General features: G+C 35.8%; 1 protein-coding gene across 1 annotated transcript in view; it reads left to right on the top strand.

The window, feature by feature from the left end:
- The first annotated feature begins 13,313 nt into the window (after window positions 1-13,313).
- The window catches only part of LOC107755285 (voltage-dependent R-type calcium channel subunit alpha-1E-like), a 91,075-nt gene continuing 89,890 nt past the window's right edge, over window positions 13,314-14,498 (top strand). The window contains exon 1 of the mRNA XM_016572033.1: window positions 13,314-13,789. Coding sequence (XP_016427519.1) covers window positions 13,314-13,789 — 476 coding nt within the window. The remainder of the gene's footprint in view (window positions 13,790-14,498) is intronic.

Raw genomic sequence — 14,498 nt, 5'->3', positions numbered from 1 at the left:
CACGGACACCGGAGCTGATCGCGGCCACTCAGAAGTGTCCCAGAAGTGACTCTCCACACTGCTTCACTAAAGATACACGCATACTTCTCCTTCGAATAAAAATTATGGCTATTGCGGTGCCTGCAATTTACAAAAATCTACAAACATCCGTCGCCATGACTTATCGCGAGAGGAAAAAATCAGTTAACATTAACATCAGCTAATGGAAACACCATCAATTCGCAATAGGTTTTTTGTCAACATTTATAAAATATTGCAAAAGTTTTGCACAAATCTGTAATGGAAACCCGGCTACACTCTTAAAAATAAAGGTGCTTCAAAAGGTTCTTCAAGCGATGCCATAGGAGAACCATTTTTGGTTCCACAAAGAACCATTCAGTCAAAGGTTCTTTAAAGAACCATCTCTTTCTTACCTTTTTGTAATCTGAAGAACCTTCTTTCGCCACAAAGAACCTTTTGTCAAACAGAAAGGTTCTTCCGATGTTAAAGGTTCTTTATGGAACCATTTAGACAAAAAGGTTCTTCTATGGCATCGTGAAGCACCTTTATTTTTAAGAGTGTAGTGTCAATGTGTATTGAGTCAGGGTCCCAGTCCTGTTCCTGGAGGTCTACCTTCCTGCAAAGTTCATCTCCAACTATCTACTACCAAAATTATGAGTTACTATGGCAACACTATCAACGCCAACGCGTTCACGTGCTTGCAGAACTTGTAATTAACATTTAAGCTGGAAATGTTCTGAGGGCTATGATGTGGACCACATAACCACTATACCACCCGACCGCTGTCAGATTTAATTTAGGCGCTATACTTAGGCGGCTTTACTAAGAACTTTCAGGCAGGTGTTTGAGCAGGTTGGAGCTACGCTATTGTAGTGCTTCTCAGACCTGTCCCATTGCGTTGGTAGGCTTCGTCCTAGAAAAGCTGCATATCTCGACTGCCACATTATCAAGATCCATCAAAGGATGTTTCAATTTAAAGGATCCTTGGAAGGCAGTCTTCATTTCTCATCCTTGCTCGCCTGTTTTGAAGGATGCATCAGCTGTATTCTTCAGGACCTTCAGTCCCCTGCAATCTTTTGCACACGTTCCAATTCACTAAAAATAATTAGCTGAAAATGAATTGGCACTGAGCTAGTCCAATGTCATTATGTAATGCAAGACAAAAAATGGTTTTGGAGATGAAGGCATTGTTTTCTTTGGTTTTGTTGTAAATTAATCACATAATGCTATTCTGTGCTTAATATAAACCACTGGGAGACCAAAGACACAGATGGTTGTCATTACCTGTACTGTATTAATATGAAGTCAATTAATATAAAGATTTTTAATATGAAGTGTTCTTCAAATTATAATTTTAATAGTGGTTTCGTGCGGGCCGCCCCTGCAGTCACAACACGAAAGTACTATTAAAATTAAAATGTAAAGAATATTTTGTATTGAAAATGTTTATATTATCTGACTTTCTATTAATGCAATACAGGAAATGACAACCATCTGTGGTCTCCCAAAGGTTTATATTATGCACAATTTATCATGTGATTCATTTACAAATAAACAACAACAAAAAAAAGACATAATGCCTTCACCTCAAAAATCTTTTTTTTTTTGTCTTACATAACATAATGAAATTTATCAAGCTCGGTGTCGATTCACTTTCAGCTGATTAATTTTTCCGTGAATTGGAATGTGTGCAAAGAATTGTGGGCAACTGAAGGACGTGAAGTATACAACTGATGCATCCTTCAAAACAGGCCGAATGAAGGACATGAAATGAAGACTGCCTATTAAGGATCCTTCAAAGTGAGATGAACTTTGAAGCTTTATGATGTGGCAGCCTAGATATGCAGCTTTACAACTCATCAGCTTGTTAATAGAGACTACAAGACTTGGGTTGCGTCTGAAAATGTACACTCTAAAAAATGCTGGGTTGTTTCAACCCAATTTTGGGTCAAATATGGACTAACCCAACTGTTGGGTTAAATTTTGGTTACATTTTTAAATTAACTTTTTAACCCAACAGTTGGGTTAGTCCATATTTGACCCAAAATTGGGTTGAAACAACCCAGCATTTTTTAGAGTGTAGGCAGCTGACTTGTTGCCTTCTCAGGCAATGACAGCATTTCAGCACAAAGGTACCTCCCAAAACTAATTTTTAGACAGACTTATGAGGTAACATAATATTGTAATGATCTTCAACAAAATAGAGAGAGTTTTGGTGATAACTAAGTGAATATTTCATAATTAAAATACTAATACAACAAGTGTGGAAACAGCTGGTCAGAGCATACATTTACACACAAAATGATCACCAACCACAACTTTCAGATCTTTATTTTTAGCACAACTGTCACGGAATGGAATGCATGGGATAGTGGAAAAATATTTTCAGTAGGCTGTGAGCTACACAATGATATTTACTATGCATTACCCATGTTTAAGAATATATATGTGTCAAGAGCCCTCATAGGCTATAGCATAAACCCAGCCACACATGTGAGAACAATACATACCTATTTATGCATAAATACAGATTTCTGATATGTAGTAGCATTATTTACATTTGTGGAAGACCTTCTCTACAACAGAATATAGTGACATATGGAAAAGGTGGAAATAATAAATGCATAAAGGTTTGCAACTGTTACAATCTACCAAATAACTTTATACTTTTTATAACGATAGATATTAATCTCTTACCCTCCTATATGTGCAGCTTATTTATTCCAGATCTTAATGCAGAATGAGACAAATAAACTATTTTCAAGTCTCAGTTCTTTCAGGTTTGTGGTTTTACCTTATTATGTGATGCAAGAGTTTGAACAAAGGCCATTTTTCTCGGAGGGTGCTGCCTGTACTGTCAGAAAAACTACATTAAGCATGCAAACTTTGATCTGTTGCTAGCTAGTAACTGTAAGAGATTCACTTGAGTTACCTAATTCAGTCAATTAGGTTTCTACAAAAGGTATTTGAAAAGAGTTTAGTGTTAAGAAAACCCATTTCCAACTGAATTAAGTTCAGGCAATTGAATATGCAGCCTTTAGATAGTAGACAGTGAGTTTGGAACAGAGCTTATACAGTACATTTATTATTCTATTCTAAAGTGTCTTTTGACATTGATGGCCTCTCTCTTTCCCTCTTTTCTCAGGGATGACGATAATTATAATGAGGATGATGATGTCAATCATGACTGATAAAGCTATGATTAATCCTTCACACAGTGAAATGTACTGTACAAAAAAGGACAAAAACATATCACAATCCAATGATTCAGACAGGAATTTGAATGAAAACCTTCCCTTTTCACAGCCATGGCATAGCTGACACAATGCAACCAAAGCTTGTCATTTATTGTCTGTAGTTGTTTCAGCGTATATTTTCAGCTTCTGCCATTTGTGAAAACTGCACCAATACTTAACCTAACAATCTGTTTCCTGGTTAATCATGAGAATGCCCTCTTACAACCTCATGCTTGTACTAATGTCACATGTTGTAAAAATACCAGTATTGTGCATAGTGTAATCATATAGCCTTTAGTTTTATGCATTAATGTCTATAAAATATTCTTATTCTGACTGTGATAGAACAGTAAAGCTGTTGTAAATGGACTTTTTATGGTAAAATTAATTGTCCACTTGTAGCATGGTGAAATGACGTCACTGAACACAGTAGAACAATTCAGAGAAAAACAACATTACCATGCTAGAGTACCTTAGCTGACACATTTGATTTTGACAGTCATTATTTAGCTGACGGTAATGTGCTTGAGACCATTAACATTGACCATTTTTCTTCACTCAGTGGTTGTGTGAGAAAAACTCCCTAATTGTGGCTCAAAACACTGAACTTGGAAAAGAGCTTATGCTTTTTGTTAACAAGCATACAAGCATTTAGAAAAATAGCAGACATTTGTTGTTGTTTACAAAGTAAAAAAAAATTAGAAAATTTGAAGACACAAAGTATCGTGGTTTTTTTTAAGTATGTAAAACCCAGGATTGTACACCAGGTGTCTAGTTATCGTTCTCTATGTCCATATGGGCTTCAAGGGCCCACACATTATATGATTTAACTACATTAAAATTAGGAAAGAAATTAGTACAACATGGCCATGATTTAACTAAAATGAGGGAATTAATAAATCGTGTCCAAAAATTCACAACTCATGGGAACTAATTCTTAAAGGGTTCGTTCACCCAAAAATGAAAATTCTGTGATTAATTACTCACCCTCATGTTGTTCCAAACCTGTAAGACCTTCGTTCATCTTCGGAACACAAATTAAGATATTTTTGATTAAATCCGAGAGCTCTCAGACCCTCCATAGACAGCAACACAACTGCAATGTTCCCAGGTCCAGAAACATAGCAAGGACATCGGTAAAATAGTCCATGTGACATCAGGGGTTCAACCGTAATTTTACGAAGCTACGAGAATACTTTTTTTTGCGCAAAGAAAACAAAAACAATGACTTTATTCAACAATTGTTCTCCTCCTCATCCCGTCTGCAGCGGTGCGCCGCCATTGTGGAAAGAGTATCAGGACGCATGCGCTTGCTTCCAGTTCATGTAAACAACACATGAGCATGGCGCTGCTGCTTACGTAATACGCACATGTGTCAGCCTGCGCATGCGTCGTTGAATATGCGGAGAACAATTGTTGAATAAAGTCATTGTTTTTGTTTTCTTTGCACACAAAAAGTATTCTCGTAGCTTCGTAAAATTACGGTTGAACCCCTGATGTCACATGGACTATTTTACCGATGTCCTTGCTATGTTTCTGGACCTGGGAACATTGTAGATGTGTTGCTGTCTATGGAAGGTCTGAGAGCTCTCGGATTTAATCAAAAATATCTTAATTTGTGTTCCCAAAATTAACGAAAGTCTTACGGGTTTGGAACAACACGAGGGTGAGTAATTAATGACAGAATTTTCATTTTTGGGTGAACTATCCCTTTAATCTGTGGCCACAATACTTTTCTGTGGAAATCATATGTGGAAATCCATATATATTCCTGCAAAATTATTAAGGCTTCAAGGCTTTTTCAGCTTTAATTTACTGAATAATATTAGGTCTAGAAATAGTTTTTACTCAGAAATGGCTCATAACAATTTTACAACATTTTTACAAACAATTGTAAAGAAATGGCAAGTAACACATTGAATTAATCATGAAAGTAGAACAATTTAAATAGTATTTTATTGTAAAACATACTCCACTAATCTTTGTTAAACTTAAAAAAAAATTTTTTCCCCCATGCCAACTTCTAAAGTTTCTCTGGACAAACTTTGGATATACACTTATGAATTCCTTAAATTTTGAATCTACATCCTTACAATCAGTTTCAAATTGCGAATTGCAAATATTTTTTCCATGCCAGCATCTAAAGTTTCTCTTGAACAAACTTTGGATGACTAATTGGAAATTACAGTTATGAATTCCTTAAATTTTGAATCTTTACAGTTTCAAATTGCGAATTGCAATTTTGTTTGCTGCCTCAATTCAAATTCAGTAACTGACTTGAAATTTAAAAGCCATTTTCAATCGAATTCTGAATGGCGCACAACCCTGGTAAATTCCATGGTAATCATCCAGTACCAGGGTGTCAGACTCTGTTCCATGTTTTGTGTGTGTCACAGGGTATATTTCAAGGTAAGTTTTTGTAAAGGTCATTGTACACTGAGTCCAAAATTTTCGTCCGAAATTTTCGCACGTTAAAAAAATAAATACGACCTCACGTTGTGTCAATCACGTTTACACACAGCCTCCGGAACTTTTGTCTGTCATAGAAAATTCAGATCAGGATCGATTTTCTGCGTTTTCGCATCCGCATTTTGATAGGAAAGTATGAGAAAAAAAACGAAGAAAAAAACGCATACGAAAATTTCGGACTCAAGAGCTAAGGTCCAGTCACACCAAGACGATAACTATATTAGCATCCACACCAATGATAACTTTTTTCCTCTGCTGCTTTAAATGCTCAATTCTGATTGTATGTCGATGTTTTTATCATTCATCAGCTTGAGTTATTCTGAAAGTGTTCCCAATGATATCATTCCTCTGTGCCATTATCGTTATAGTTGTAGTGCGAAATTCTTTTCGATTTAAAACAATATTGTTATAGTTTAGGGATATAATATCTTGAAATTAATGGGTTTTTTTTTTTTAGTATTCTGTTAGTCTCTTAGTTAGCATAGTGCATTTCAATACAAAATGTATAATTGTGGCCTTTGTGTAGCATGTCAGCTAGTCATATTAAAAAGCCCTTTCTGCTTTTAGCCATATTTGTGTTCTTTTGCATCAGATGGAAGTGATTCTAAGAGCTGTGGAGGTTCAGAAGTTCTCATTAATGAGATAGAAATGGTCCACTGCTGATGTTCTCTTCACCTCCTGTGGTAAAGCAATAAAGGGAAATCAATTTCATCTTCTGTATTTCAGGCTGTCTCTGTTGACTCGAGCTCTGATAATACTCCCAGACAGGCTTGCTAAGTGTCGGAGGTGATGAAGGAGGGCAGGAAAAGAGGGGGAGGACAAAAAGGGATTTTGCTGCTTAAAAGGGATTCGGTCAGGGTAGCAGGTGTTTGCAAAGGTTACACGCTCTTTCGCCCTCACCTTGAATTATCCAGCGCTGAGGGATTCGAGTTCAAATTCCTCTGAAAAGCATGAGGGCATGTTTCCGCCCTCTCTGCCTTGCTAACACATCCGGTTCACTGTTCTAAGCGTTCAAGGCTCTAAAATGTTCGCTTTTGTCCGTTTGACTTGAAAGAACTCGAGTCAGTTTTGATTAGATCTTGTTTCCAACTCACCTGGGCCATTCAAAAACAGGACATTTCTCATTACTCGAGTAATTCTTTCCTGTGATTGATTGACCTGATGTTCCCCTGCATTCCTCTTTTGCTGATATAATTGACAGTTTTTTCAGAGATGCGGCCTATATATGACAAAAATGTTAAAAAAGAAAAAGCATGTTAGATTTCCTAATGGACTATGACTCATTGAGTACGTTTACATGGACAACAATACTCCGATTTTAATACGATCAAGACAATACTCTGATTAAGAATCTACCATGTAAACAGAGATTTTTGATTACCTTAAACCCTAAAGTCATAATCGTAGTAAACAGAAATCGAATTAAGACATGTGGAGTATTCCTTTTTCAGTCGCATTACTGAAGTGCAGTAAAGACATGTAAACACCTTAATCACATTATTACCGTCGTGTAGGACTTTTCGCCGCATTTTGCGACAGGATACACACACGGCAGTGCTCAACCGTTTGACGGCAAATAAAAGAGCTTCAACACCGCCATCGTCTGTATGCACGTACAAATAATTAACTGCATTTGAAGCTTTCATAAAATAAAAAATGAAACACCCAAAACTGTACATGGCATCATCACGAAGACAAAATATATGTTTATACGTGAAATTCCGGCGGGGGCGTCGGATGGCATCACGTGGGGACGTAATGACGTGTGCCATTAATCGAACTATGTACTATAACGTAAAACGGGAACATGAAAGGAATATTCTAAAAGCAACTCATGTAAACACCATAATCATAATATTGGCTTATTTAGAATAAGGTAAATAATTAGATTACTGATGTCCATGTAAACGTAGTCACTGAAATGGAGTACTTTTAAAGATGTTGCGTAAACATAGGCAGTATAAGGAAAGATAAACAGTACTGATAAAAGAATAACTTCCAAAACCGGCTGTGTTCCTCCTGGTCCAGGTGCAGCTTGTTAGCTATTTGAGTGGAATAATGGATCTCGTCATTCACTGCCATATATGATTATTACTGGAGACGCTATGCTGTTGTGCTCGTATTTCTTGAGATTTACGGTTTGGATGTTTCATTTCTGTCAGAGTGTCATGGTAAATAGAGAAATGTATTGCTATAACAATGTACTTGTGTTTGTATGTGATGCTAACAGTGATACCTTTAAGTTGCTTACAGTATATGCACCCTTTAAGTGTACCTTTTGAAAAGTTATTGCCCCAGTGACAGCTTCTATAACTTTTTTTTTTTTCTGAAAGTGTATGGTAAAACCATTGTACTCCTTGAAGCAGCTTATGTACTATGAAAATGACCGGTATATGGTAATCGTTCAGGAATGAGGGACACCAGGGCTAGTTATACAGTCATATTGTTAGCTAAAATGATGATTTAATATTTTTTAGAAGTTACTTTTTACATTTTTGCTGTTTAATGTATCATTGTTCTTCTTATTATTACTTCATTATTGTTTTAATGTTTAAATAAAATAAAGGCTGTTCAAGGGCTTTTTTTCTGACAACATAACTCTTATCATTTTAACTCAATCTTATCATTCTTTTCTTTTCTTTAAATCTTACTTAATCTTACTATTAATTTGAATAGTAGAGTGTCACAGTCCCCACAAAAAATTAAGCAACACAACTGTTTTCATTGATAATAATAATAATAGCCTAAATGTTTTTTGAGCATCAAATCACAATAATATGTTGAATTTCTGAAGGATTATGTGACACCGAAGACTGGAGTAATGATGCTGAAAATTCAGCTCACCATCACAAGAATAAATTACATATGAAAATATATTAAAATAAAAAACTTTATATTGGAATAATATTTTATAATATTACTGTTACTGTATTTTGGATCAAATAAATTACCATTACTAAATTAAACATTACTATAAATTACCTTATATTAAATTAAACTGTAAATAAAACATTACTATGTTTTAATTTAAAAAGGCAGTAAATAGTCTACAACAGGTTGTTTAATGCCAGGTTGTGCCCCATATAATTTGACAATATAATAAACTATTGCGGCATGTTGTCACAAAACGGTCAACTTGTGTAAAATAATGCTATTTTGTAGCCAGTATATAAAGTTATATGTCTGGCTTATAAATAACACAAACTGGCTTATAAACAAAGAAGTATTCACTGGAATAAAAGGTGTGACGACTTGCCCCGGTCTGCTTTCAAAAGACCATGGTATTATCTGATACAATAGTAGTGCTACAGTACTTTTTTATAAATCAGCTTTCTCATAGGATGTCTGAAACTTCAATTGATGTCACAATTGATTTTTTATATGTACTGAGTCATCAGTTTAAAAACAATTTCACAGCGGCATTGTTCAGATGTGTTTAGTTCAGATGTGCTCCGGGCTCATTTGCTGCGATCACTTAGGACGGTTTCTCTGATCAGTGTAGGAAATGGACTCATTACGCCCATAATTAACTGACAGTCTGCCACAGAGAACCTTTCCTGGTTTTTGTTTTTGTACTAATGCATTTTTATTTTTCAAACATCCGTCTTCTTTTTCATTTATTTCAGAGTCTAATTAATGGCCTCTGCTGAAACTTGGCACAGGCAGGTGTATGTTTCTCCCTCACTGTTGGAAGCTCTTATTCGTAATTATGCAGCTGCAATTAATCCCTGTACTTCCGAGTCAATACATGGCCTGTCATTAGCTCGCCACGGGTTAGGCTACAGCGAGACTCACAACTGGGCAGAAATGAAATGGATGGACTTGGACCACTGGCGTCAGAATAGAGATGTGACAAAAATATCTTCTCACAATACAATTTTGTCTGTTGTTTAAATAGTGGTAAATAATGATGAAATCTCCATATGGACCTAGATTAGATTGTTTAAGAATCTGTTAAATCACAAATTAGATCTTTTTAGTAGCTCAGTTGTGTCTCCTCCTAGACAGCAATAAGATAAAATGGAGATCTAATGGTGCCTTTTTCTAAAGTCTTCTGCATTTTTCTTTTGAGGAAGAAAAGTCTACAATCAAAGTCAGAGATGTCAATGATTATTTATTTATTTTACCCCACACTTTTGTATTAGTAGTTTATCATAGTTTTCCACTTCAAAAGCATTAAGCATTACAACTATTTTCAGCACTGATAATGTTTCTTGAGCACCAAATCAACATAATAGAATGATTTCTCATGTGACACTGTGAAGACTAGAGTAATGGCGGCTGAAAATTCGGCATTGCCATCACAGGAATATATTACATTTTTAAAAATATTAAAATGAAATGTATTTGAAAACTCCACTTAGTTAAACTCCACTTAAAGCAAATGAAAGCGCAGGTTCTGAGAATGAAACACATTTACATACACAGTCACGTCACTGAGATAATAATATCCACTTTTAAACAGGATTTGGTCTTTTCCCGTTCACCGAAGGCTAGCATCATACTATATTTCACCCCTATTAGTGTTTGAGATGATGTTGGATGTGGGCCACTGTGGTAAATATAGTCTAAACACAAACACCCCTGCATCCTGCTGCAACTGTCAACAGCTGCCCCATTTTCAGCTGGGGTTTAATAAGATGCCACACCGCTTCTGCGTAGATTTGCGTGATGAATCACAGAGCTCGCAGTACAGGATCAGTTTGTGTTTTTCAGTCACATTGTTTTATTTGGCCAGTCTTAGTGATGTATGCCCTGTCAGCTCTGGCTTCATGGTGTCTACATGTTAAAGGGGGCGAATAATTAGAGTTGGACCCTGCAAACAAGGTGCATTGAAAAGGAACAGATACACACTGAAAATGTCTTTTATTTTAGACTATAAATAGCCAATACTATTCCAACAGTATTTCAACTCGAAGCTGCTTGAGATCAAAGCACATATGCATCAGATCAGCGGAGTCAGAGTCACTATGGTGAGCTGACTAGTATTCTGTGATCATGTGGTTGTTTTCACATATGGTAATGACCTGGTTTTTTGAGAGCCAGCTAGTGACAAATGAGATTAGTTACCAGAGAATCCACCAGTGTGCTGTGTGAATCATGCTGAGAGCAGACTTTCTCTGGACTAGATGTGTCTGCCTAGATGATCAGGTGTATTAAAACTGGAGTCTGGGGTATGCTGAGTGGTCCATGGAAAATTGATTTGAAAAAAAAAAAAAACCCTAATTATTTTACAAATCATATTTTTTAGGACTGTCAAAGTTAAAGGAATAGTTCACCCACAAATGAAAATTTGCTTAAAATGTACTCGCCATCAGACCATCCAAGACGTATATGAGTTTGTTTCTTCATCGGAACAGATTTGGAGAAATTTAGCATTACAGCACTTCACTAATGGATTCTCTGCAGTGAATGGGTGCCGTCAGAAAGAGAGTCCAAACAGCTGATTAAAAACATCACAGTAATCCATAAATAAACCACATGACTCCAGCCCATCAATCAAAGCGAAAAGCTTTGTGTTTGTAAGATACAAATTCATCAAGGCGTTTTTAACATCAAATTGTTGCTTCCGGTGTTGAATTCATTACGCAATATTGCTTTCTCCAGGAAAAAAGTCGTTTCATCTGAATCGGGAGAGAAATATGCACAAATCAAGCACTGTTTACTTGCCAAAACAGTTCTAAATAAATATGTTGGTTGCTTTTTATGTGCGAGGACAACAAGGGATGGACTTTCTCATTTTATGAACTATTCCTTTTAGGAACTTAAGATATTTAATATATACAGTTATTTATTGAATTAGATATTGTTAATGTTTCATTCTGCTTCTAAAGACTGGGAATTATGATAATAGTTACAGTTATTTTATTCTGTTGACAACTTTTTATTATTCTTATAATTTTTTAAATAGCTTGCTTCCTATTTTTTTTAAAATAACTAGCTTCTTACTGTGGATTTTAGGCCACTGCCTTAAAGTACTGTGAAAATTATTAAAAGATGCATTTGTATAGCACATTTTCTTTTCAGGTTTCTGCATCTATTGTTACTTTAATAGTGGGCATAATGGTATAAATAAATATTTATCAAATTAAACATTTTCCAGGAAATATATAAAAGGCAGCTATTTAATCACATTGCTGTTAAATACATATTATTCTGTAATAGCATGCTTATTTCTCACACAGTAAGAATGGGTCTTTAGACATTAAATTGCTGCCTATATTGCTTGGCTTTTACTGAAGACTTCTCTGAGAATTCTGGCACTGTTGCATTGTTAAATGAAGTCAAGATATGTTTTGTCAGATTAATATGAGAAACTAATATGGAGAGGACATAGGCATTCTTGAATGAGTTGCTTAATAACAATCTTTTGCATGATTTGTGAGCTTAGCTGGGATTTTATTAGGATTTAATTTGTTTATACACAGCATAACTGATTCCCTCATTAGGTTGATGTGACTCTACTAGAACATTGTCATGATTTTTTTAAAGGCTGTCACTGTTCCAAAATTGTTTTAGAGGCAACGCATTAAACAAGCCTTGTAATGACAGCATTCTTTCTACAACAATGAGGGCTCCTCATGAATGATACTTGAGAGAATATGTCATTTAATTAGTGTCACATTTGACAGTGAATAAGCTAGGGATGCTAAAACTCTTTTCCTTGATGCTCATGGCATTATATCAGCTCTTTGTTTGGTATTAATATTACAGTCAATAGTAAATGTGTTTTTAAAATCTTTGTTTCATGTTGATTACCTCTTTTTTAATTTACAGAAAATAGAAGGGGCAATATATGAATATAATTAAATTAAATAATCATAATTACATTCTGTACATTCCACAACTTGAAATTCCAAGAACTAAATGTTCTTCAGGGTTCATATTAATGGATTTACATAATTTACATGACTCTTCCAGTCGTTCATTATTATGGGTTTAGTTAATTTTTTAAAATATTGTTTTACTCACAAGTAGCCATTTCTTCAAAATAAAATATTTTACAGCTTGGCCAAAAAAAAAAAAAAAGTTAAAATGACTGTTGTTGAAGGGACAAATTAAAATAAGAAATTTGATTATTAGCTGTTTTTATGTATTTTTTTATGTACTTATTTTAAAGCCTGCTTTGTCTTATTTAAAATTATCTTATATAAAGTCATCTAGAGGTCCTTGTGTTATTTTAATATTGTTGAGATACTGTTAGTTTTTATATATATTTTTTATTAATAATGTGTTTTACTTTTTATTTTATAAAAAAATAAGTTTTATGTTTTTCATTATTATTTTGTTACTTTGTTTTTTTTATTTGTCTATATAGTTTTTAAAATTAATTTTAATTTCAGTTTTAGTTATTTTATTACATCAAGTTAAAATAAATGAAAATGAGATATGTTGCCTTGACAACTAGTTTATTTCAGGTGATGCACATTTTTATGGTTTTTGTTTTAATAAACTATAATAGCCCTGCTTTTAGGAAGTGTGCTGAGGCCCCCTAATGCCCCCTGGTTTAGAACTTACCCACTGTTTTCACTTAAAATTGATTTCTGAAATTAATTAAATATAATTGTCTCCTCTCAAACAGAACAATGCTGAGAGTCTGGCCTCAGGATGTTGGAATTGGGCACTTGTTCGGTCAGCGCTCAGACCCTCTCTGACCGCAATGCCCTGGCAGTCCCGTCTTTCAGTCAGGGCATGTGTGGCGGGAGCCCGCCTTCGCAATGTTTCCTCCTTCAGCCTCAGGACCCAGAGAGCTGGCTCAAGCACCGGAGAACCCTGGAGGACGGATCCCGCTCCTGTTCGCTCCTGGAGCCCCAGAGCCTGGCTGACAGCTTCCTGTCCCATGCATCCAGTTTCGACACGCTCTACGTCCCCCACGTCCGTCCCATGGGTCTGGCGCCATCCTCCCTGGATCTCGGAGGGTTGTGCAAGGGGGCGGCAGCGTTGGGTCTGGACCCCGACATGCCCGTCAGCCCGAATATCATTAAACGGCGCAGGGGGGGACTCATTGAACAACGGGACATCATTAAAGCACACCAGGCACACAAGATCCAGAGCACCCCACAGGCCCGGCGCAAGGAATGGGAGTAAGTGGCACATGCACACACACAGCATGCAATTTAATAAGCGCTTCACACATTTTGTAGAATTTTTTTTTTCCCAGGCTTTTATTGGTCAGACTACTTAAAGGAATACTTCACCCAGAAATGAAAATCCCATAATTTACTCACCCTTATGTCGTTCAAACCAGTATGAATAATAAATTTATAATAATGTTCTGCTTCACTGCCATTCAGGGACTCGGGAAGTAGGGGTGCTGAGGGGGCTGCAGCACCCCCTGTTTTCACATGGTTGCAAATGCAACACCAAGTTTGTTCATTTAAATTTATTCAGTTTTAGCATTTAATAATTTATTTGTAATGATCTCATGTAAATTGCGTGGTTGCAAATGCAACGCCAAGTTTGTTCATTTAAATTTATTCAGTTTTAGCATTTAATAATTTATTTGTAATGATCTCTGAAATGTAAATTGTAAGTGGGCTATAATAAACCCATGTTTATCTTTATAAACATGATTAATTTTACTTGTGATGTTTTCTATATGGGATGATTAGCCTAATCCTCGTGAACATGTGACGCTAGCGCGTGTATCAGACATGAACTATACAGAATGCGAACAAGATGAACTTTAATACAAGGAGATAATGGCGCAAAAGCGAATTTCAGATTTTTTTAAATGCCAATCCCAGCAAAAACTTTCCAAAATCGGCATCCAAACAACACCAGCCCCAGCAC

The sequence above is a fragment of the Sinocyclocheilus rhinocerous genome, unplaced genomic scaffold (genome assembly GCF_001515625.1).
Source record: "Sinocyclocheilus rhinocerous isolate Xijiao unplaced genomic scaffold, SAMN03320098_v1.1 scaffold2637, whole genome shotgun sequence".
NCBI lineage: Eukaryota > Metazoa > Chordata > Actinopteri > Cypriniformes > Cyprinidae > Sinocyclocheilus > Sinocyclocheilus rhinocerous.
This window is presented reverse-complemented; position numbering and strand designations above follow the sequence as displayed.